The sequence below is a fragment of the Artemia sp. Qi Xiang Cuo genome, chromosome 18 (genome assembly GCF_049724085.1).
Source record: "Artemia sp. Qi Xiang Cuo chromosome 18, ASM4972408v1, whole genome shotgun sequence".
Taxonomy (NCBI): domain Eukaryota; kingdom Metazoa; phylum Arthropoda; class Branchiopoda; order Anostraca; family Artemiidae; genus Artemia; species Artemia sp. Qi Xiang Cuo.
Genome location: NC_142811.1, coordinates 9,981,181 through 10,004,037, shown reverse-complemented (window position 1 = coordinate 10,004,037; position 22,857 = coordinate 9,981,181). Strand labels below are relative to the sequence as shown.

The window sequence follows — 22,857 nt, the reverse complement described above, 5'->3', positions numbered from 1 at the left end:
ATTTTTCGAATCACTCTTCACTTTAAAAAGTCGGAAACTAAACTACCAAAAAAAACTGTTTCACAATTACAAGTTCAGCAACATATGACCCACTGGCTGCAATATATTAGTTATAATCAAGGTTACTGTTTGCAACAATTTTCTTATAAGCCAAAATTTTTTTTTGCATGACACATTTTTATTTTATTTGACAAATTTTTTAGAATTATTTTAATTTCTGTTTATATGACGAAGATTTTGAGGGGGGGGATGTAAAGGTGACCCCCCCCCTGGGCACGGCCATGTTACCTTATCTTATCTCAGTAAATAGAAATAGCTGCAAAAGCAGTAATGGCACTCCGCAAGATAAATAAGATGTTACTCTGCAATAAAAGAATAAGCGAATTCGACATTGTTCTTCTTTAGAAATATCTATTCTATTAATACTTTCCGTCTAATCCAGATAAGTAAAAGGAAGAGAATAAAATACGAAATTAGAAGTTCTAGTGTCCTTTTTAAGAGTCAAAAGTGACTGGAGGGCAATGAATTCTAGTTTCCCCCATGCCATTTTTTTCCCTAAAGACAACCGATAAAAATTTCGAATTAGCAACTTTGTTCAGCATAGTTGAAAAATCCAATAAATATGACAGTGGGGATGAAAACCCTCCACAACTGCCCAAGAGGCAAGGGTTTTAAATTATGCAATTCCCCTATTGTTTGAATATTGGCTACTATTTTTTATTGGGAAAGGAAGACATATTTGATATTTGATGTAACAAAGGCTAAGGATATTATAGTGAAGTTTTCAAAGAGTCTTGAGGGGAGTGTTGAATTAAGTCATAACGCACTATGTGCACCCAAGTTGTCAAAAGAGCGTATCTCGGGAACATCTTAGGGTATTAGATCAAAAACTTTCAGAGAACTATCTTGGGGTTATTAAAAACACAATCATGTATAAAAACACATGGGGTTATTAAAAACACAAACACATACACAATATGTGTGAAGATCGTAAAAAGGGCGCGTGTGCAATATCTCAGGAACGGCCGAAGGTACTAAATTGAAGCTTTAAGAACTACGACTACTACTGCTAATACTACTACTACTACTACTAATACTACTACTACTACTACTACTACTACTAATAACACAATAATCTATATACACAATAAGTATGAAGGTCGTCAAAAGGGCACGTGCGCAATATCTCAGGAACGGCCGAGGGATCTAAATTGAACCTTTAAGGACTACGACTACTACTGCTACTACTACGAATGGGATACAATGGTGACTGGTACTACTAGTGACTGCGAATGTGACTGCTTAGAACTACAGCTGTGAGTACGACTTTGACTGCTTTGAACTGTAGCCACGACTGCATGCAACTGTGAGTACTTGTAATTGCTACTGGGACAATTACGACTACTACTGCTAATCCCAATATTATTAACGCTACAACTGCTACACCTACTACTACTACTACTAACTAGTAGTACTACTACTACAACTTCTAGTAGCACTACACATAACAGTAATAATAATAGAACACTTTGAAATTACCTTAATCACTCGCATCGGTAAACCAGTTTTATTGGCTAATTGTTCAAAAACATGTCCAGTGGGTGTATGAGTCTGAGAAAAGGCTGTTTTTAATACTTCTAATTCGATTGCTGTCAGTCTTGAACCGTAATGCCATGGTCTACCACCTCTGTCTTTTCCAAAGGGGGATTTTGCTTTACCATTAGTGCCTCTAGAATTATCATCTTCATTTCCACTGAGGGATGCTGAAACTTAATCAATATAAGACAATGAATATCAACAACAACAAAAATTTGCTGACCTTAACATATATAAAATTTTCAGAGATAATGAAATCTTTAAACAACGTTACATGTACGATATTGAGTAATATCAATTTTGACGATATCGATTTTCATTCTTTCTTTTTCAGGAATCAAACAAACCACACCTCCCCCTACAATATAACCCATCAGCAATCCTAAGTAATAGCTTACAAATATTTGTAAAATTACTATGCACGAACGTTTAATCGGTAGCAAAATTGGCCCTATCATAGGCTGCCTAAGTAAAGAACGATGTTTCAACCAACTTTTTTTTTTTTTTGGTTTTAGACCGGGGCACTTCGTATCGAAGGAGTTGTCGTAGAAACTTCGAAAACGGCTCATTCGATTGGACATTGGAATGGCTAGTGCCCTTTTTAATAGTCGAAAGTGATTGGAAGGCAACCAACACCCCTTCCACACCCACCTTTTCCCCAGACACATCCAATCAAAATTTTTGAGATAGCCATTTTTTTCAACGTAGTTGAAAGTTCTGGAAACTAGGTCTTTGAGGATGACAACCCCCCCCCCAACCCTTAGGGCAAGGGTTGTAAGTTATGCCCTGGGGGCATATACAATTTTTATAGAAATATTTGTAGAAACTTCAAAAAAAAGCTCAATCAATTGGAAATTCAAAGGGCTAGTGCCCATTTTAATAGTCGAAAGGGATTGGAGGGCAACTAACCCCACTCTCACGCCCACCTTTTCCCCAAACACATCCAATCAAAATTTTGAGATAGCCATGTTGTTCAACGCAGTTGAAAGTTCTAAAATTAGGTCTTTGACGATGAAATCCCCCCCCCCCAGCCCTCAGGGCAAGGGTTATAAGTTATACCCTGGGGGCATATAAGGTTTTCATAAAAAACGTTGTCGTAGAAACTTCAAAAGAGGCTCGTTCGATTGAAAATTGAAATGGCTAGTGCCCTTTTTAATAGTCGAAAGTGATTGGAAGGATACTAACACCCCTTCCACGCCCGCCATTTATCCAAACACACTCAATCAAATTGTTGAGATAGCCTTTTTGTTCAACGTAGTTGAAAGTTCTGGAAATTAGGTCTTTGAGGATGATAACCCCCTCAGAGCCCTCAGGGCTCTAGAAAGTTCTGGAAATTATGATTTTGAGGATGACAAATCCTCCAAACCCCTCAGGGCAAGGGTTGTAAGTTATGCTCATGGGGCAAAGAAGGTTTTACAGAAAGCGTTTTCGTAGAGACTTCAAAAAGGGCTCATTCAATTGTAAATTGAAAGGGCTACTGCCCTTTTTAATAGTCGAAAGTGATTGGAGGGCAACTAGCCCCCCTCTCAAGATCACCATTTCCCTAAACACATCCAATCAAAATTTTGAGATAGCCATTTTTTTCAACGTAGATGAAAGTTCTGGAAATTAGGTCTTTGAAGATGACACTCCCCCCAGAGCCCTTAGGGCTAAGGTTGTAAGTTATGCCCTGTGGGCATATAAGTTTTTTTTATAGAAAATGGTGTCGTAGAAACTTCAAAAAAGGCTCATTCAATTGAAAATTGAAAGGGCTAGTGCCCTTTTTAATAGGCTAGTCGAAACTGATTGCAGGGCATCTAACCTCCCTCTCACGCCAAACATTTCCCCAAACACATCCAATCAAAATTTTGAGATAGCCTTAATTTTCAACGTAGTTGAAAGTTCCGGATATTATGTCTTTGAGGATGATCACCCCCCCCCCACACCCCTTAGGGCAAGGGTTGTAAGTTATGCCCAGGGGGCATATAGGGTTTTTATAGAGCGTTGGAATAGAAACTTTGAAAACTTCGAAGGGCTAGTGCTCTTTTTGATAGTCAAAAGTGATTGGAGGAAAACTAACACCCCCTTCCACTTTACTTTACTGTACTGTACTGAAAAAAAATTCTTTTAATTGTTTTCACTTGTAACTTCAAGAAAACAAAAATTAACTAAGATTTTAAGGAATAAATATCAGCATATGTATATTAAACTTTTTTCAGTAAAATACAAATTATATTCTGGCTTTTAGAAAGCATAGGGTTTAGAACCCTACTCAGATTAATTTCTGCTAGTTTTGAGTTTGACTTATTTTAATTTCTGTTTGTTTTTGGGTTTCATTTATGAATTGATGCTGATTTCTGGTAGTTGTATTCTTGGTAGATTGTTTGATTCTATTTTTGTTTTATTTTTGGTTTAGTGGATTCCTTTACTTTTTTTTGATAAACTTATTTTGTGCGATAGGTTTTTTTGATTAATCTTAGTATAAATTGAGGTTTTTTTCCACAAATTGGTGGAAATCACTACTTTGCTGCAAATTATTCTGATGACAACTGGCGGATACAGGGGGCGGGGGACCCCCCCCCTCAGATATTTTCTGGCACCCTCTTATATTGTTTTTTTCCTTTTTCTTTACTCTTTTCTTAGAATAGATTTGTCAATTTAGTCAATTATTTGCACCTTTGTCACATTGGACCCCCCCCCAAGATTTTGCTCATTGGCCTCCCCCAAGATTTTGCTCTGGATCCGCCCCTGCCGATGATTCGGTACTGGAAGTACGTTGGTGGCAATAGTTCTTTTGCAGAGCCGATACTGCAAATGTAGAAACTGGATAGAGAGGAAAAGACTTGTGAAGTATATTTTGTTTTGCTTTTGACCACAAGGGATAGGTAAATGGTTATATCCCTTAGCGAGGGTATTCGATAGCATAGTTATCCATTTTACATCCCATAAATCTCCTTTTCTCCTGTATTGATTAAAAAAACTTTTTCCACAAAATAAGTTTTTCAAAGAAAAGTAAAGAACTCCATTAAACGAAAAATGAGCAAAAATAAAATCAAATAATCTACCAAGCGTGAAGCTACCACAAATCAGCATCGATAAATAAATGAATTCAAAATGAACAGAAATTACAATAAGTAACCGAGCAGAATTTAACATAAGTAGGGCGCAAAACCCCTATGCCTTCCCAAGACCAGAACAAAATTTTTAAAATAGAACAAGTTTTAAAACACAAGCTTCATATTAGTAAATTCCAGTAATTCCTTAATTATCGGCCACAAAAACAGTATCTTCAAACTCAAATATTTACCTGGGTCTCCACTAAATGTAAGAGACTTTTCAGGAGGAGGTCCTTGGCTACTAGGAATAACACCAGCAAACGAAGCATGATGATGAGGAGAATCAGGGCCAAATTTATGAGAAATTAAGCCTCTTGATTTCCGAGGTTTTAGCTGCGTTGAGTTGCGTTGCTCCAAACGTATTTGTTTGGATTTTTCATTGTGGAACCACGCCTAAAAGTTAATCTGTTAATCAAAATTATTTTTGCGGCAAACCAATTCAGTTTAATCTTCAACACGCCTCAAAGCTCCGCCTGTTACCGGGCTACATCATAAGACAAAAAAAAATCGTAAAGAAGAGAGAAATAAGGATAATAAAAGCCAATGAAAAGAATCTAACTTCTAGTTTCAGTGTTTGTTTTAAGGTTCGGTTTTTATATTATCCTTTGCACTTTAATCTGTATTTATTATTGTTCTGTAATGAAGAAGGTCAAGCAGAGGTCTGGACCGAAATATTTACATAGTTCTTTTCAATTTTTTACTGGCTGTGGTTCTCTTTTCAACAATTTTTTCGTTTTGTCATGATTAGCTAGTGTTGTCTCAAAAATTATCATATGCAGAACAACAGCACTGCCTAAGTAAAGAGCGATGTGGGCACAATGTAGTTTTTTCGACCAAGTTACTTCGTTCAGAAGGAGCTGTCTTAAAAACTTTTAAATGGGCTCATTCGCTCGGAAATTAAAAGGGGTAGTATCTTTATCAATAGTTAAAACTGATCGATGGGCAACCAGCCCCCCCTCCACCTCCCTAATTTCCCCAAACACGCCCAATCAAAATTTTGAAATAGCCATTTTGTTCAGCTTAGTTAAAAATTCTAAAAATTATGTCTCTAAGGATAATTTTCCCCTTCCCTTCCCACAACCCTCAGGGCAATGGATGTAAGCTATGCCCCTGGGACATATAAGTTTCTACAGAAACGACAGTCACATAAGTCTAGGAGGGGACTCATTAGATTGCTGATCAGAAGTTCTAGTACTCTTTTTCAGAGTTAAAGTGATCGGAGGGCGCTAACCCCCTCTCCTCCCCCCCCCCCCCACACACACACGTCGTTTTTTCTCGAAAAGCTTCTGATAGAAATTTTTAGATAGACATTTGTTCAAAAAATAGTCCAAAGATCATAGGCGGCAAAATTGCGCTGTTTAAGTAAAAAGCGATGTGGACACAATGTATTTTTTTTTTTTTAGACCAGGGCACTATACATAGAAGTTGTTGTAGAAGTAATTTTGTTCAGCGTATTTGAAAAGTCCAGTAATATATCTTTGAAGATTGAATTCCCCCTAGAGCACTAAGGTTGTATGTTATCCCCCGGGGGCATATAAGGTACTTATGAAAAGAGTGGTCGCATAGACTTAAGAGGGAGCTTATTGAATTGAAAACTGAAACTTCTTGCGCCCTTTCTATTAGTCAAAATTGATTGGAGGATAACCAGTCCCTCCCCCTTACGCCAATCATTTACCCAAATGCATCCAATCGAAATTTTGAGATAGACATGTTGTTCAGCGTAGTTCAAAAGTCCAGTAATATGCCTTGAAGATTGAACCCCCTCTCACCTGAGCCCTCAGGGCAAGGGTGCATGTTATACTCCAGGTCAGTAAGGTTTTTATCGAAAAGTGGGTACATAAACTTAAGAGGGGGCTCATTGGATTAAAATTAGATATTCTAGTGCCCTTTTTAATAGTCGAAAGTGATTGCAGGGTCACCCACCGTACCCCTCCCCCCCCCATAGAGTCAAATAAGAGTCACAAATGATAGGAAGGCAACTGGCCCCACTCAATGTCTTCTTTTTCCCAAGTGCATCCGGTAGAACTTTTGAGATAGCCATTTTGTCCAAAGTAGTCTTAAGATCACTTATATGGCTTTGTGGGTTAAAATAGCCCCTTCGAACCTGGAGGCAAGGTAATTTATTCTCCGAAAGTTTTTAAGGATAGGGTTGTTGTAAAAACCCTGTATAGGGCTCATTTAATTGTAAATTGGAAGTTATAGTGCTATTTCTAAGTGTCAAAAGTGAGTTGAGGGCAACCAGCCCCCCCCCCTCCCACGACTATAATTTTCCAAAAAAAAACATCCAGACAAAATTTCAAGACGTCTACTTTCTTCAGCATTATTGAAAGACCCTGCAATTATGTCCTTGAGAACGTTCACCCCTTCACAGCCCCGGTGCCGGATTTAAAGCTTTGACGCTCCTAGCCCCAAGAGTTTTTGGCACTAAATTTTTGCGAGATTTTAGAAAAAAGTCCCCAAAAATTTTGAAATTTGGGGACAGTAAAAGCACTGAGGAGAAGGCAACTGATAAGCCAAAAGTAGTTAAAGAGAAGGGTGATACCGAACTTTCAGCTGCCATTCTTGGAAGAAATTTGACAGTTTATCAGTGGCCACAGAATTCCTGTGTTGTTTCAAAATCCTTTTTTTGTAAATATGCTGCATGGCAGTGTAGTCCCCCTAGCACTTTGACCATAAATAATATTGGTCCAATATTTGTTTAAAAAAAAACACACAAAAAAAACACTCGGTGATAATTTATTGTACTCCTAGGCCCGGGCCTAGTGGGCCTATTGGTCCACTAGAACCAATAGGCCCTACTGCATCAGAAACATAAAATAGGCCCTAGAGCATAAAAGCATAAAAAGTATACTTTTTATGCTTTGGACCAATCTTAGGTATAGTTGCGCCTTAAATCCTTAACTTCCTGAAATTTTAATTTATGGACAAATAATTTGCAAGAAAAACAACATATTTGTAATAAATTGATTCATATACAATACTTGATGAGTTTAAACTACTTTTAAGTTAAGTTGCTTTAAACTACTTTTTGGTAGGCTTAATGTACCAAAGCCATCAAAGTAAAAATACTTTATATGCTTTGGACCAATCTTAGGTATATTTGCACCTTACATCCTTAACTTCTTGAGATTATAATTTATGGATAAACAATTTGTAAGAAAAACAACACATTTGTAATGAATTAGCTCATTTACAACACTTGATGAGCTAAGCTAAGTGGCTTTAAACTATTTTTTGTAGGCTTAATGTACCAAGGTCATCCCAGTAAAAATACATTTTATGGTTTGGACCAATCTTAGGTATATTTGCACCTTAAATCCTTAACTTCCAGAGATTTTAATTTTATGGATAAATATTTTGAAAGAAAAACAACACATTTGTATTGAATTAGTTCATAAACAATATTTCATGAGCTAAGTTAAGTGGCTTTAACTACTTTGTAGTAGGCTTAATTTACCAAGGTCATCAAAAAAAAAGAACTAGTCTACTACCCTTTAGGGGCCTCCCCCAGCCCACTCAGCGTGTCCCCAGGTGGCGATAGGGAAACGCCCTACAGATATGTAGGGTAGCTCCATAGAAGGCAAAGACCAAGGGGGGACCTTGTCCTTGGGGGTTCATAATAGAAACTTGGGCACCCTTGCCCGGGGCAATAAATACAGGTGGAGGAGAGAGAATGCCCCTCAAAAGTACACTCAAAAGGGCCCACCGGCGTGTCCACACGTCCCATGAGTTAAAAACATTATCCCAGTAATGGGTTAAATTGCATGGTGACGCAGAACACCATCGTGGGAGGATCTTCTACAGGAGGACAACTGCAGCAGGGCGAAAGATCCAGATCTATGGATAACGGCCTCTGCAAAAGGCTGCCAGACCCTTTCGGAATACCTACAAAACTGGATAACTTAAGGTCAACTCTGTTCCCACTTGAGGAGTGGCACCCCTCGAGGAAATTATAGCCTAGTAAACGACACGGCATTCGCAGGGGATTCTGACTAATGGATGGCTCTTTTGGGCTTGATCTGTTTTGACGGGCGTTTTCGTGCTGAAAAATCTCTTCCTAGCTAATTTATCTACTATTAGCTGCCACCCAGTATTAGCATAATATTTTTAGGCATTAATATATATAGAGTCGGAGGTAATAGGCTTGGGACTGTCTCTGCAGGATTTTGACTCTTGTTGATAGAAGAGCATTGCCAATTGCTGAAAACCATGTTGTGACAAGATGTTTTGACCATGTATGGTAAAAACAAAATTTGTGTCCACTAAAGTTTGTGCCCACTGTAGCACTCATAGTCTCAACCTTGTCATTTCAACTGTCAACTCTATTCCAGCGTTAAGCATTTCTTTGGAACCCTGTGGAAAATTTGCAGTTTCTACAGTGCTTCGACACTCAGAACCCAAAATCTAAATGAAAAGATCAACGAACTCTTGCCGGATTCGCGAAAACAGAACCTATTTAAAACAGAACTATTGGGAATAGAAGACATATTTGATATCTGATCTAACAAAGGCTAAGGATATTATAGTGACGTTTTCAAAGAGTCTTGAGGGGAGTGTTGAATTAAGTCATAACGCACTCTGTGCACTCAAGTTGTCAAAAGAGTATATCTCGGGAACATCTTAGGGTATTAGATAAAAAACTATCAGAGAACTATCTTGGGGTTTTTAAAAACACAATCATCTATATACACAATATGTGTGAAGATAGTAAAAAGGGCGCGTGTGCAATATCTCAGGAACGGCCGAAGGTACTAAATTGAAGCTTTAAGAACTACTACAACTACTACTACTACTACTACTAATGGGATACTATGGCAACTGCGACAACTAGTGACTGCGAATGTGACTGCTTAGAACTACAGCTTCGACTACTTGTGACTACGACTTTGACTACTTTGAACTGTAGCCACGACTGCATGCAACTGTGAGTACTTGTAATTGCTACTGGGACAATTACGACTACTACTGCTACTCCCAATATTATTAACGCTACAACTGCTACACCTACTACTACTACTTCTAACTAGTAGCACTACTACTACATCTTCTAGTAACACTACACATAACAGTAATAATAATAGAACACTTTGAAATTACCTTAATCACTCGCATCGGTAAACCAGTTTTATTGGCTAATTGTTCAAAAACATGTCCAGTGGGTGTATGAGTCTGAGAAAAAGCTGTTTTTAATACTTCTAATTCGATTGCTGTCAATCTTGAACATTTGCCATGCCATCGCCTACCACCTTTGTCTTCTCCAAAGGGGGATTTTGCTTTACCATTAGTGGCTCCAGAAGTACCATTTTTGTTTCCGTTGAGGGATGCTGAAACTTAATGAATATAAGACAATGAATATCACAAAAAAAAAAGGCTGACCTTAACATATATAAAATTTTCAGAGCTAAACAATGAAAGTTTTAAACAATGTTACATGCACGGTATTGGGTATCGGTATCGGTGTCAATTTTGACGATATCAATTTTCATTCATTTTTTCATTAATCAAACAAAACACATCCCCCTACAAAATCACCCATCAGAAATCATAGGCAGCGCGCTAGCGCTGCCTAAGTAAAGAACGATGTGGGCACAGTGTTTTTTTTTTCTCCATACCCAGAAACTTCGCATCAAAGGAGTTGTCGTAGAAACTTCGAAAAGGGCTCATTCGATTGGAAATTGGAGTGGCTAGTGCCCTTTTTAATAGTCGAAAGTGATTGAAGGGCAACTAGCCCCCCCCCACGCCCATCATTCCCCCCAACACATCCAATCAAAATTTTGAGATAGCCATTTTGTTCAGCGTAGGCTAGTTGATTTCCCGATAGAAAATATGTTTTTGAGGAGGATACTCCCCCACAACCCTCAGGGCAAGGGTTTTAAGTTATGCCTTGGGGGCATTAAGGTTTTTAAAGAAGGCGCTGTCGTAAAAACTTCAAAACAGGCTCATTCGATTGGAAATTCAATGGGCTAGTGCCCTTTTTAATAGTCGAAAGTGATTGAAGGGCAACTAGCCCTCCCCCCCCCGCCGTGCCCATCATTCCTCCAAATACATCTAATCAAAATTTTGAAGTGGCCATTTTGTTCAGCGTGGTTGATTTCCAGATGGAAAATATGTTTTTGAGGAGGACACTCTCCCACAACCCTCAGGGCAAGGGTTTTAAGTTATACCCGGGGGTATATAAGGTTTTTATAGAAGGCATTGTCGTAGAAACTACAAAACAGGCTCTTCGATTGGAAATTCAAAGGGCTAGTGCCCTTTCTAATAGTCGAAAGTGATTGGAGGGCATCTATCCCCCCCCCCCGCCAACGCCTATCATTCTCCCAAACACATCCAATCAAAATTTTGAGATAGCCATTTTGTTCAGCGTAGTTGATTTCCAGATAGAAAATATGTTTTTGGGGATGACACTCCCCCACAACCCTCAGGGCAAGGGATGCCCTGGGGGAATATATGGTTTGTATAGAAGGCGTTGTCGTAGAAACTTCAAAACACGCTCATTCGATTGGAAATTCAAAGGGTCATGCCCCTTTCAATAGTCGAAAGTGATTGGAGGGTAACTAGCCCCCCCCCCCCTAAGCCCATCATTCGCCCAAACACATCCAATCAGAGGACACTCCCCCACAACCCTCAGGGCAAGGGTTTTAAGTTATACCCTGGGGGCACATAAGGTTTTCATGAGGCGTTGTCGTAGGAACTTCAAAAGGGGCTCATTCTATTGGAAATTCAAAGGGCGAGTGTCCTTTTTAATAGTCGAAAGTGATTGGAGGGCAACTAGCCCCCCCCCCCACCGCGCCCATCATTCCACAAAACACATTCAATTAAAATTTTGAGATATCCATTTTGTTCAGCGTAGGCTAGTTGATTTCCAGATAGAAAATATATTTTTGAGGAGGACACTCCCCCACAACCCTCAGGGCAAGGGTTTTAAGTTATGCCCTGGGGAAATATAAGGTTTTATAGAAGTCACTGTCGTAGAAACTTCAAAAAAGGCTCATTCGATTGGAAATTCAAAGGTCTAGTGTCCTTTTTAATATTCGAAAGTGATTGGAGGGCAACTAGCCCCCCCACGCCCATCCATCCCCCAAATACATCCAATAAAAATTTTGAGATGGCCATTTTGTTCAGCGTCGTTTCCAAAAAGAAAATATGTTTTTGAGGAGGATACTCCCCCATAGCCCTCAGGGCAAGGGTTTTAAGTTATGCCCTGGGGGCTTTTTTAAGGTTTTTATAGAAGGCGTTGTCGTAGAAACTTCAAACAAGGGCTCATTCGATTTGAAATTCAAAGGGATAGTGCCCTTTTTAATAGTCGAAAGTGATTAGTGATATTTTTTGTTGTTGTTGGTGTTTAGACCAGGGCACTTCGTATCGAAGGAGTTGTCGTGGGAACTTCGAAAGGGGCTCATTCGACTGAAAATAGAAAGGACTGATGCCCTTTTTAATAGTCGAAAGTGATTGGAGGGCAACTAGTTCCCCTTCCACACCCACCCTCCCATTTGCCCCTTATGTTTAAAAAATAAATGTTTCCTTAATATTAAATCAAAATGCACTTTGATAATGCTAAATCCCAATAAGGCATCTCAGCAGTATCCCAAGAACGACTGAGGGTATAATGTGCAAACTTTCGGGGCTACTTCTGTTCTTAAAAATTAATCCAATCAAAATAGCGTAAGTGTATCCATGCTATCAAAGAAAGTAAATAGATTTTTTTGCGAATGGTATCAAGTTTTCCATTTCAGGTCAACTAGAGGAGGTAAAAAACTAAATTAAACAGTACTATTTGTGTCCAGATTTTTTAAAGGGTGTCTGTTTTAGAAATTGCTGGAAAATTTTTCTCCAGCATACAAATAGCAGCCCAAACTATAAAGTCTTAATAAAACGAAAAGATTTAAAGTATTATTCTCTTTTTCCCTGAAAAGACTGTGTCAATATAAAACGAAAAAAAATTAATTTAAAAAACTTTTTTTATAAAATCTGTTTTTTAAAGAAAATTAAAGAAATCCATTGAATAAAAAATTAGCAAAAATAAAATCAAATAATCTACCAAGCATGAAACTATCACAAATCAGCATCGATAAATAAATGAAACCCAAAACGAACAGAAATAACAATAGATAACCGAGTCAAACTCAAAACGAGCAGAAATTAACATAAGTTGGGCGCAAAACCCCTATGCCTTCCCAAGGCCAGAACAAAATTTGCACTTTACTGAAAAAATAAAAATGAATGTGCATTGTTAGTTTAATATACATATACTGATATTTAGTAATCAAAAAGTTAAAATATTTGATTGATTAAAGTTATAAAAGTAAAAACATTAAATTTTTTTCAGTAATGTGCAACACATCCGTGCTTTGATCGCATTTGTGCTTGAACAAGTTATCTAATTCTTGTACTGCTGACATTAAGAAGGTCGCAATCGTACACATTTATTCATTTTTGTAAGCATTAATTATACTAATTCGATACTATAGTTGTAAACAGTCAATCCTTAACTTCGGAAGGGGGGGGGCGTTTAAAGTTCTTCAGAAGTTGGGAGAGTAAGGAAAAAGTATATTTTTAAACATGAAAATCGAACTTTACCAGGTTTTTTTGCACGGAGAATCGTCTCTTTTCCAACCGCATTTTAGTATAACTTTTAAGTAATAAACGAAATAAAACACGAAATGTTTTTTAGCTATGATGTAAATTTCGGCGGTGAAGCTATGTTGATTTGGAATATTTTTTTTTTTTTTTTTTTTTTTTTTTTAAGTGGTGGAATCTTAATAAAACCCTAGCATATTGACAGATAAAACATGTATATAGAACAAGCTTCGTTTACTCTAGGGGCACATGATAAAAAATTCAATGATAGCTTACACATATTTATAACATTACTATGCATAAATTTTTAATCGGTAGCAAAATTGGCCCTATCTCAGGATAAATAGGGGTTTTGTTCCACAAATTGGTGGAAATCACTACTTTGCTGCAGCAAAAACTATTTAGCTTCTAAAATGCAAACAAGGGCTTTCAATTTTTGTACCAATGAGCCATCTCTGAATAAAGCGGAACCACCGGTTAACCTCTGGAAAGGAAAAACCAGGCATCTGCGATCTCCTTTTTCGAAAAAAATAGGCAGATTTCGAAAATTTGGTAAATAGGACCTTGATCCATGTACATGGTTCTCTGATGTACTGAATATGGTATATATGTAAGGGTCCTCGGGCTATCTATATGATTAGGTAAGGTTATACATAATATACTATCGGACACAGATCTACACTAAACGATTCAGCTTAAGTTGGCCTATCATAGTTCTGAGTGAATTAATATGCATGCTAGGACACAAAACACACAAAATCCGCTTGAATAGGAAAAAAAAAATGTCAGAACAATGTAGACAAACACTGATTTCCTAAAATTATAAACCATTAAATAACACTTTTTCAAGGTATTCTTTTTTTTTCCTTTTTTTGGAAAAATGCCCTATCAAGAAAAAAAATACAAAAACATAAAAATGTAAAAAAAAAATTCTGAAAGCACTTTCAAAAATTATATTCTATTATAATGTATAATGGCTCCTAATGTGCGTCCACCTCTTCGTTTAGGATATGAAGGCTGTCATTTGGGATGTATTAAGTCATACATTTCGAAAGAACATAAAGGAGTAGAAGAAAAAAACAGAGAACACTAACCATTCTACTAACCAGTCAAAGACAAAACTTGCAGTGTTTGAAAACTAAACATGAAAACCATGCTATATTAATATAGTTATCATGCAACATTTTTATATAAACTCTAGCTATTCGGGTTTCAAACCAAAGCAGGAAGAGCGATGAGAGCATGTGTGAACGGGCATTATTTCAAATTTTCTGCTTGAACATGCCAATTACATCGATATTTGCATAATAAATCTCTATAGTTATTTTTTCCACCATTTTTTTTTTAATCTATTTATTTCCCTCGAAATAGAGCAGTATAATTTCAAAATACATAAATAACATAAAAAATGATATACATCAGCAAACGAAAGAAAACATTAATTTTCAATGAGTAAGAAAACAAAAAAAATATAATGAAAACATAAAATAATAAGAAAACTGAAAAAATAAGTTAAAAAAAAAAAAACATAAAATCAAACCTTATTTAAATTTTGGGAAGAAATGGAAAAAGGTTCTGCATAATGAAAAATTTTCCAGACTTATGGTAAAAATTATCCCTCTTAATCCCAGATAATTCCAACGGTTCTTTAATTTCAAATCTCAAAATAGCAAACGTAAATTGAAGAAAAATCACAGATTTTAGAATCGTGAAAAAGAAGGGCAGGATAGAGAGCAAGTGCAAGGGCAACTGCCTTTAAACAGAGAAATATCACGACGATAGATACATCGAAGCCGTATTTTCAGCCAAATGTCAATCTAATTTTTTCTTAAATATTTAAACTTAGCATTAGTAGTAACCGTATACACAGTATCACGAACACATTCACGAATACATTCACAGTAAAGGCCCAATTACTTGAAAGGATACATGCACTTTCACAAGCCTGAGGCATGGATATGTGTGTGTACTTTCAAGTAATTGGGTTATCAGGGTCATTTGCCTATTACAATGAACTCTACATGGCTTGGCAGACATGTTTTTTATTATGAAATTGATGTTTTGTGTGTCAGTCGATAAAGCATTAATAGATACAGCCGGTGATTGCGTAATATGCCTTACCAGGGTCAGTCATCTATGGATCCAGCCAGTGATTGCGTAATATGCCTTACCACGGGTCAATGAGCTATTACAATGAACCCTATGTGGGTTGGCAGACATGTTTTTTATTATGAAATCGATTTTTTGTGTGTCAGTCAATTAGAGAAAGTTGGTGGTTAGTCCAATATAATAACTTGATGGGTTGGTTTTCTAAAAACGTTATTGCGATAGGATTACTCAATTTACATCTTAGTGTTAACTGGGACGATGACTTAGTCTAATTGCGTAGGTACTAAAGGAATATTTGAAGGTGGAGAAAAAAAGGGGGTAATTAGTGATTGGATAAATTTAACAACAAATGACTGAAAAGTGTTTTGGAGGAGATGGGATGAATGTGTACTGTATAATACACAAGTGATGATTTGCACAGTGTTGTCAATTTTAAATAGTTTAGAAATAAAAAAATTAACAAGAAATGGCTGAAAAGTGTTTTGGGGGAGTTGAGTTGCACGAGGGTTCAGTTGCATGCGGATTCAGTTACACGGGGATTAGTTAAATGGGGTTGAGTTGCACGAGGATTCAGTAGAATGGAGGTTCAGTTATACGGGGTTTTGGTTATACAGGGGCTCAGTTGCATGGGGTCGGTGGTCGTTATAATACACAAGTTCCATTTGAACAGTGTTGTGAGGTCCCCTACCACAACCCAAAAGGGCTCCGCGCCCCCCACCCCAACCCCTGGATTAGCGAAGCTACTCTGTGGTCGTTATAATACACAAGTTCCATTTGAACAGTGTTGTGAGGTCCATTACCACAACCCCAAAGGGCTCCGATCCCCCCACTCCAACTCCGAGGGAAACCCCGGTCCTCAAAGGTTCTCTGGGCTCCCAAAGGACACCCGGCGCTCCAATGGCTCTGAGCCTCCATTATAATACTTTTTAAGTCTTTATTATATATTTTCAGAAACTCTAGTTTTTTGCAAGAAAATTATGGAAAATACAATTCTCTGGTTCAAATGTGAAACTTAAGTCCATTTTTGGTTCGAAAAAATAAACTATTTCCTTAAAATCTGAGCTAATAAGGGTTTTTGACTGTAAACTCTAGTTTATTGAAAGAAAATTAAATGAACCCTAAAGTAGGATGTCCGCTACTATCCTAAGCTTCAGCTGAAGCTAGCTTCAAACATTGAACCTAAAAGATTCAAATTACCATAGTTACGAAGTGTTTATAGAATTGGTGGTCTTTAAAAAGACCGTTGGATACTCATGAGTGTGATGACTATTGTAAAAATTCATCGTTGTTTGTCATCCACTCAGTATGACTCCAATCTATGTCAGGGATTTGTTTGTTCTTCTTCTTCTTCTTAGGATATCTCACAAACATATTCCGAGAAGGAATATCTATTGGTACCCATATACTAAAAAATCGAACCTCGTCCTCTGGGTTATGTATCTTACTCGGATATATCTCTCAACTAAAATCTTCCAATTTGAATAGTGGTATATCTGACTTGCATTTCTCGATTAAAAGTTTGTCAGTGGGCACATTCCCTTTCGTGTACAGTGCTGTTACGCCAAAAAACAGCATATCTCTCTGACTTCCTCCTGTACGTAGGATAAATCCTTCCCTTTGTTATAGGATGGAAGAATCATTCTATTATATAAGCCTATTTTGTTTATAAAGTATAGTGTACTGCGCCACCTTTCTTCATTGTACGCATACATATTATAGTTTATATACCAGTGGTAACAAAAGACCTCTTGATGATCAGTAGTCAACAGTAGAAATGCGCATTCAAAAATCACTCCACACGCCGATTTCTTCACGCCAATATATTCGCAGTCAAAAACGCTATACATCTTTGAAGTTTTTTTGATAGAATGTTTATTCAAACTGTTTAAAGTTCCAAATCGAAACTACATTATCTACTAAAGAAACTGAATATTTTAATATCTAAACAAGAATTTTTATGTAACGATTTCTTTAAATAATAACAATAGGATTTGTCTTTACATTGCTCACAGTGTGGAATGTGTTACTAAAATTTCGTTTAAAGAAATTAAACACCATTCTTATCAGATTCAAACGCTTAATACCCACAAGCATATGCGGTAATGGTTAATTATTATGAAAATCATACGGGAGAGGAATCTATATCTTGGGGATTAAAAGAAATTAAACTTCTTCCTATCAGATTCAAACGCGTAATAGCCCAAGCTTATGCGACTCAAATTTCTTTTTAGAGTGCTAACGTGTATCTGTTGAAATAATTTAACTCCAGTTTCAGAATTCCTATCCAGTCGAACAGTAAAGCAACAACAAACCTCCATGGAGAGGTCCTTCCAAGTAACCCCTCCCCAGTGTTTGGGAAACAAGGTGAAAGTAAAGTGCAACCCGTATAACTGAAACCCAAATCGAACAAAAACTGTAATAATTAACCGAGTCAATCTCAAAACGACCAAAAATTAACATAAGTTGGGGGCAAAACCCCATATGCCTTCCCAAGACACGAACAAAATTTGCACTTTACTGAAAAAATACAAATGGTCTTTTATTTCGCTAAACTTGGTGAGCAGTTTTTTAACTTAACTTTATAGAAACTTCAATAGTTTAAACGAGATAATTTCAAATTTTTTATAGAAACTGCATTAGTTTAAACAAAAAGTAGTAAATGAAATTAAATTTTGATTTTGTAGTTCAGTAATTTTTATAGAAACTACAATAGTTTAAACAAAATAATTTCAAATTTTTTATTGAAGCTGCATTAGTTTAAATGAAAAGTAGTAAATGCAATTTAATTTTGATTTTGTAATTCAGTCATTTTTATAGAAACTACACATTTTTTTTTATCAAATTCTGGTCTAGATTTACCTTGTGCCCTTTTCAAGTGACCGAAAAAATTGGAGGGAAACTAGGCCCCCTCCCACGCTCATGTTTTCCCAAAGCCACCTGATCAAATTTTGAGATAGCCATTTTGTTCAACATGCTCGAAAATTTAATAACTATGTCTTTGAGGATGGCTTAATCCCCCACAGTCCTCGGGAGAAGGGCTGCAGGTTATGAACTTTGTCCCAATGTTTACATATAGTATTGGTTATTGGGAAGTATACAGACGTTTTCAGGGAGATTTTTTTGTGTGTAGGGGGGAGGGTCGGGGGAGGGGTGACGTGGAAGGATCTCTCCATGGAGGAATTTTTACATTTGGGAAGATAATTTTTCAATCAGAAAATAAATATATAAAAAAAACAAGTTTTTTCAACTGAAAGTAAGGAGCAACATTAAAACCTAAAACGAACAGAAACTATTACGCATATGACGGGATTTAACCCCGCGTCAATACCTCACTCTTTACGCTAAAGTTTTTTTTAGTACTTTCAAATTTATTCTAATTAAACGCCCTTTGTGATTCATTCTTAAAGAATTATAAAAAAATTCGAACTATAGCGTAAAGAGCGAGTTGTTAACGTGGGGGGCGAACCCCTTATATACGTAATAATTTCTGTTTGTTTAAGTTTTAATGTTACTCCTTACTTTTAGTTGAAAAACTTATGTTTTTTTTTATTTAATATCTAACAAAAAACAAATTAATTTTTAAATTTTCAGGTATTTCTCTAGTTTGAATTAAATAGCTTTAGCGATTCTGAACTAAACATAAAAACAAATTCAACTTTCTTTCATGTTTTAAAGACGTTGCTTATTTTTATAAGAAAAGAAATCCGGTAATGATGTTAAAAAATTTTCCACTTCAGTTCTTTATTTCACAAAGTCATAAAGAAATTTAAAGTTCTATTCTAAATTTTTCGGTGGAAGATAGAGAAAGTAATATCATAGTTGTGAATATTTTCCCGGGAGATAAGAAGTTTTACTTCAATTTTAAATTTTCTCAACGAAGTGATAAAAGTTCAACTTCTCTTCTGAATTTTCTCTATGGAAAAGAAATAAGTTATTGATTAACTCTATTTTTCTAGGGAAAATAAAAATTTGTCACTTCAGTTCTTTATTTCATAAAGACATAAAGAAATTTAAAGTTCTGTTCTAAATTTTCAGAGGGAAGATAGAAAAGGTAATACCATGGCTGTAAATATTTTTCGGGAAGATAAAAAGTTCTACTTCAATTTTAAATTTTTCACAGAAGATAAAAAGTTCAAGTTCTTTTCTGAATTTTACCAAAGAACACAATTCAATTCTAATTTTCCTGGGAAAATGAAAATTTTCCACTTCAATTCAGAATTTTTTAAAACAATAAAAAACTTTTCGCTCTTTCTCGAATCTATCCATTTTTTAGAGTCCTAACGCTCTCACAACCAACTTCAGACTAATTAGAATGTTTTTTGTTAGATATTAAATAAAAAAAACATAAGTTTTTCAACTAAAAGTAAGGAGTAACATTAAAACTTAAAACGAACAGAAATTATTACGTATGTAAGGGGTTCGCCCCCTCCTTAACACCTCGCTCTTTACGCTACAGTTCGAATTTTTTTCTAATTCTTTAAGAATGAATCACAAAGGCCGTTTAATTAGAATAAATTTGAAAGTACTAAAAAAAAACTTTAGCGCAAAGAGTGAGGTATTGACGAGGGGCGAACCCCGTCATATGCGTAATAATTTCTGTTCATTTTAGGTTGTAATGTTGCTCCTTACTTTCAGTTGAAAAAACTTGTTTTTTTATATTTAATTTCTGATCGAAAAATTATCTTCCCAAATGAAAAATTCCTCCATGGAGAGATCCTTCCACGTAACCCCTCCCCCGACCCCCCCCCCCTCCACACAAATTTATTCTAATTAAACGCCCTTTGTTATTCATTCTTATAGAATTAGAACAAAATTCGAACTGTAGCGTAAAGAGCGAGGTATTAACGAGGGGGCGAACCCCTTATATACGTAATAATTTCTGTTCGTTTTAAGTTTTAATGTTACTCCTAACTTTTGGTTTAAAAACTTATGTTTTTTTTATTTAATATCTAACAAAAAACAAATTAATTTTTAAATTTTCAGGTATTTCTCTAGTTTGAATTAAATAGCTTTAGGGACTCTGAACTAAACTTAAAAAAAATTTCAACTTTCTTTCATGTCTTAAAGACGTTGCTTATTTTTATAAGAAAAGAAATCCGGTAATGATGTTAAAAAATTTTCCACTTCAGTTCTTTATTCCACAAAGTCATAAAGAAATTTAAAGTTCTATTCTAAATTTTTCGCTGGAACATAGAGAAAGTAATAATTAGATTCGAACGCTTAATATCTCAAGCATATTCGAGACAAATTTCACCTTAAAGCCCCAACGCATCTGATGAAGTAATTTAAGTCTTAGGATAAATTTCATAGGAACACTCGATACCCTTATGATGTCTTATTCAAATTGTTAATCCTATGAAAATTCTTGACTATGTAATTAAGTCACATTTAGGGAAGCTTTACATTTTTTGTTACCGAATTTTGGTCTAGATCTCATTTTACAGGAAATGAAAATCTTTCTTACAACATTATTCCCTTTACTTACCTTTGATGCAAGGTATTAACGAGGGGGCGAACCCCTTATATACGTAATAATTTCTGTTCGTTTTAAGTTTTAATGTTACTCCTTACTTTTAGTTTAAAAAATTTTGTTTTTTTTTTAATATCTAAAAAAAAAAAATTTATTTTTTAATTTTTCTGTTTTTTGTCTTTTTTTAATTAAATAGATTTAGCGACTCTGAACTAAACTTAAAAAAAAATTCAACTTTCTTTCATTTCTTAAAGACGTTGCTTATTTTTATAAGAAAAGAAATCCGGTAATGATGTTAAAAAATTTTCCACTTCAGTTCTTTATTTCACAAAGTCATAAAGAAATTTAAAGTATCTATTCTAAATTTTTCGGTGGAAGATGAGAAAGTAATAATCATATTCAAACGCTTAATATCTCAAGAATATGCGAGTCAAATTTCACCTTAAAGCCCCAACGTATCTGATGAAGTAATTTAAGTCTTAAGATCAATTTCCTAGGAACACTCGATACCCTTAAAATGTCTGATTCAAATTATTAAACCTATGGAAGTTCTTGATTATGTAATTCATTCACTTTTACATAAACTGTTCATTTTTGTTACAAAATTCTGATCTAGATTTCATTTTTACAGAAACTGTACATTTTTATTACCAAATTCCGGCCTAGATTTACCTTTGATTAGGGAAGCTGTAATAATAAATGAAAAGTTATACTATTAAAATCAATTTGCTAGTAACAACTCATTGCACTACAAAACCATCTGATGTAGTCACGGCTATTTTTAATAAATAAAACATATTAAGTAATTTATTTTATGTTACGATTGGCTTGCAAAAAAAAAAACGAAAATAAAACTAATAGTAAAAACTCACTGCACTACAAGACCATCTGATGTATTCACGGCTATTTTTGATAAAGAACATATCATAACGCATTTAAGGAATATTATGAATGGCTTTCAAAAAAAAACACGAAAATACTACTACTAGTAACAACTCACTTCACTACAAAACCATCTGATGTGATCAGGACTATGTAAAAAAACACGAAAATACTTCTACTAGTAACAACTCACTGCACTAAAAAACCAATTGATGTAGTCACGGTTATGTTTAATCAATAAAATATCTGATTGAATATAAGGTATAGTATGAATGGCTTGCAAAAAACACGAAAATACTACTACTAGTAACACCTCAATGCACTACAAAAAAATCTGATGTAGTCACGGCTATGTTATATCAAAAAAATATATGAATGCATTTAAGGTATATTATGAATGGCTTGCAAAAAACACGAAAATACTACTACTAGTAACAACTCACTGCACTACAAAACAATCTGATGTAGATACGGATATGTTCTATCAAGAAAATATCTGAATGCAATTAAGGTATAGTATGAATGGCTTGCAAAAAACATGAAAATACTACTGCTAGCAACAACTCACTGCACTACAAAACCATCTGATGTAGCCACGGCTATGTTTTTGTCTATGTCGTTCCTCCATTTCTGAGGGGGGCAGGAGATTAAGAAGGCTATTATTTCATTTTTTAATTTTCATCATCATCTTCAACTAATTTTTTTTTTGTTCGACATGAGGTTACATTTTGACATCGTTTGACAATTTACTAAATTTTAACGTTTTCTTATGCAAGAGTTGGAACACACACACAAACACACACACACACACACAAAGTTCACCCCCGCTTAGCATGCACTACCTAGTGTGCATCTTGGAGCACCACGCGGTCTGTGCAGTTCAACCACATTTGGCACATTTCCACCACTCGTTGCACATTTGTGATATGCTAGACAAAGTTCTCCACGCTTGGCTGTGTGTGTATGTGTGATCATAGGTTAGGTTAGCCTGTCTATGCGCGCGTACACCTGAAGAAAATATGCAAAGTTGACATAGCTTTATTTCTTTTTTTAAGATTAATTTAGACGAGGTTACATGGCCCGCCATGTAACCTCGTCTAAATTAACCTTAAAAAATGAAATAAAGTT

General features: G+C 35.7%; 1 protein-coding gene across 8 annotated transcripts in view; it reads right to left on the bottom strand.

Moving 5' to 3' along the window:
- Window positions 1–22,857, bottom strand: part of LOC148941186 (uncharacterized) — a 162,729-nt gene that overhangs the window by 43,350 nt on the left and 96,522 nt on the right. For 6 of the 8 annotated variants that reach the window (XM_089103802.1, XM_089103797.1, XM_089103801.1 and 3 more), the window contains 3 exons: window positions 9,789–10,021; window positions 4,883–5,084; window positions 1,540–1,769 (listed from right to left, as the gene is read on the bottom strand). In XM_089103802.1, the coding sequence (XP_088959928.1) occupies window positions 1,540–1,769; window positions 4,883–5,084; window positions 9,789–10,021 (665 nt within the window). The remainder of the gene's footprint in view (window positions 1–1,539; window positions 1,770–4,882; window positions 5,085–9,788; window positions 10,022–22,857) is intronic. The other 2 variants (XM_089103800.1, XM_089103799.1) reach the window with 2 other exon arrangements.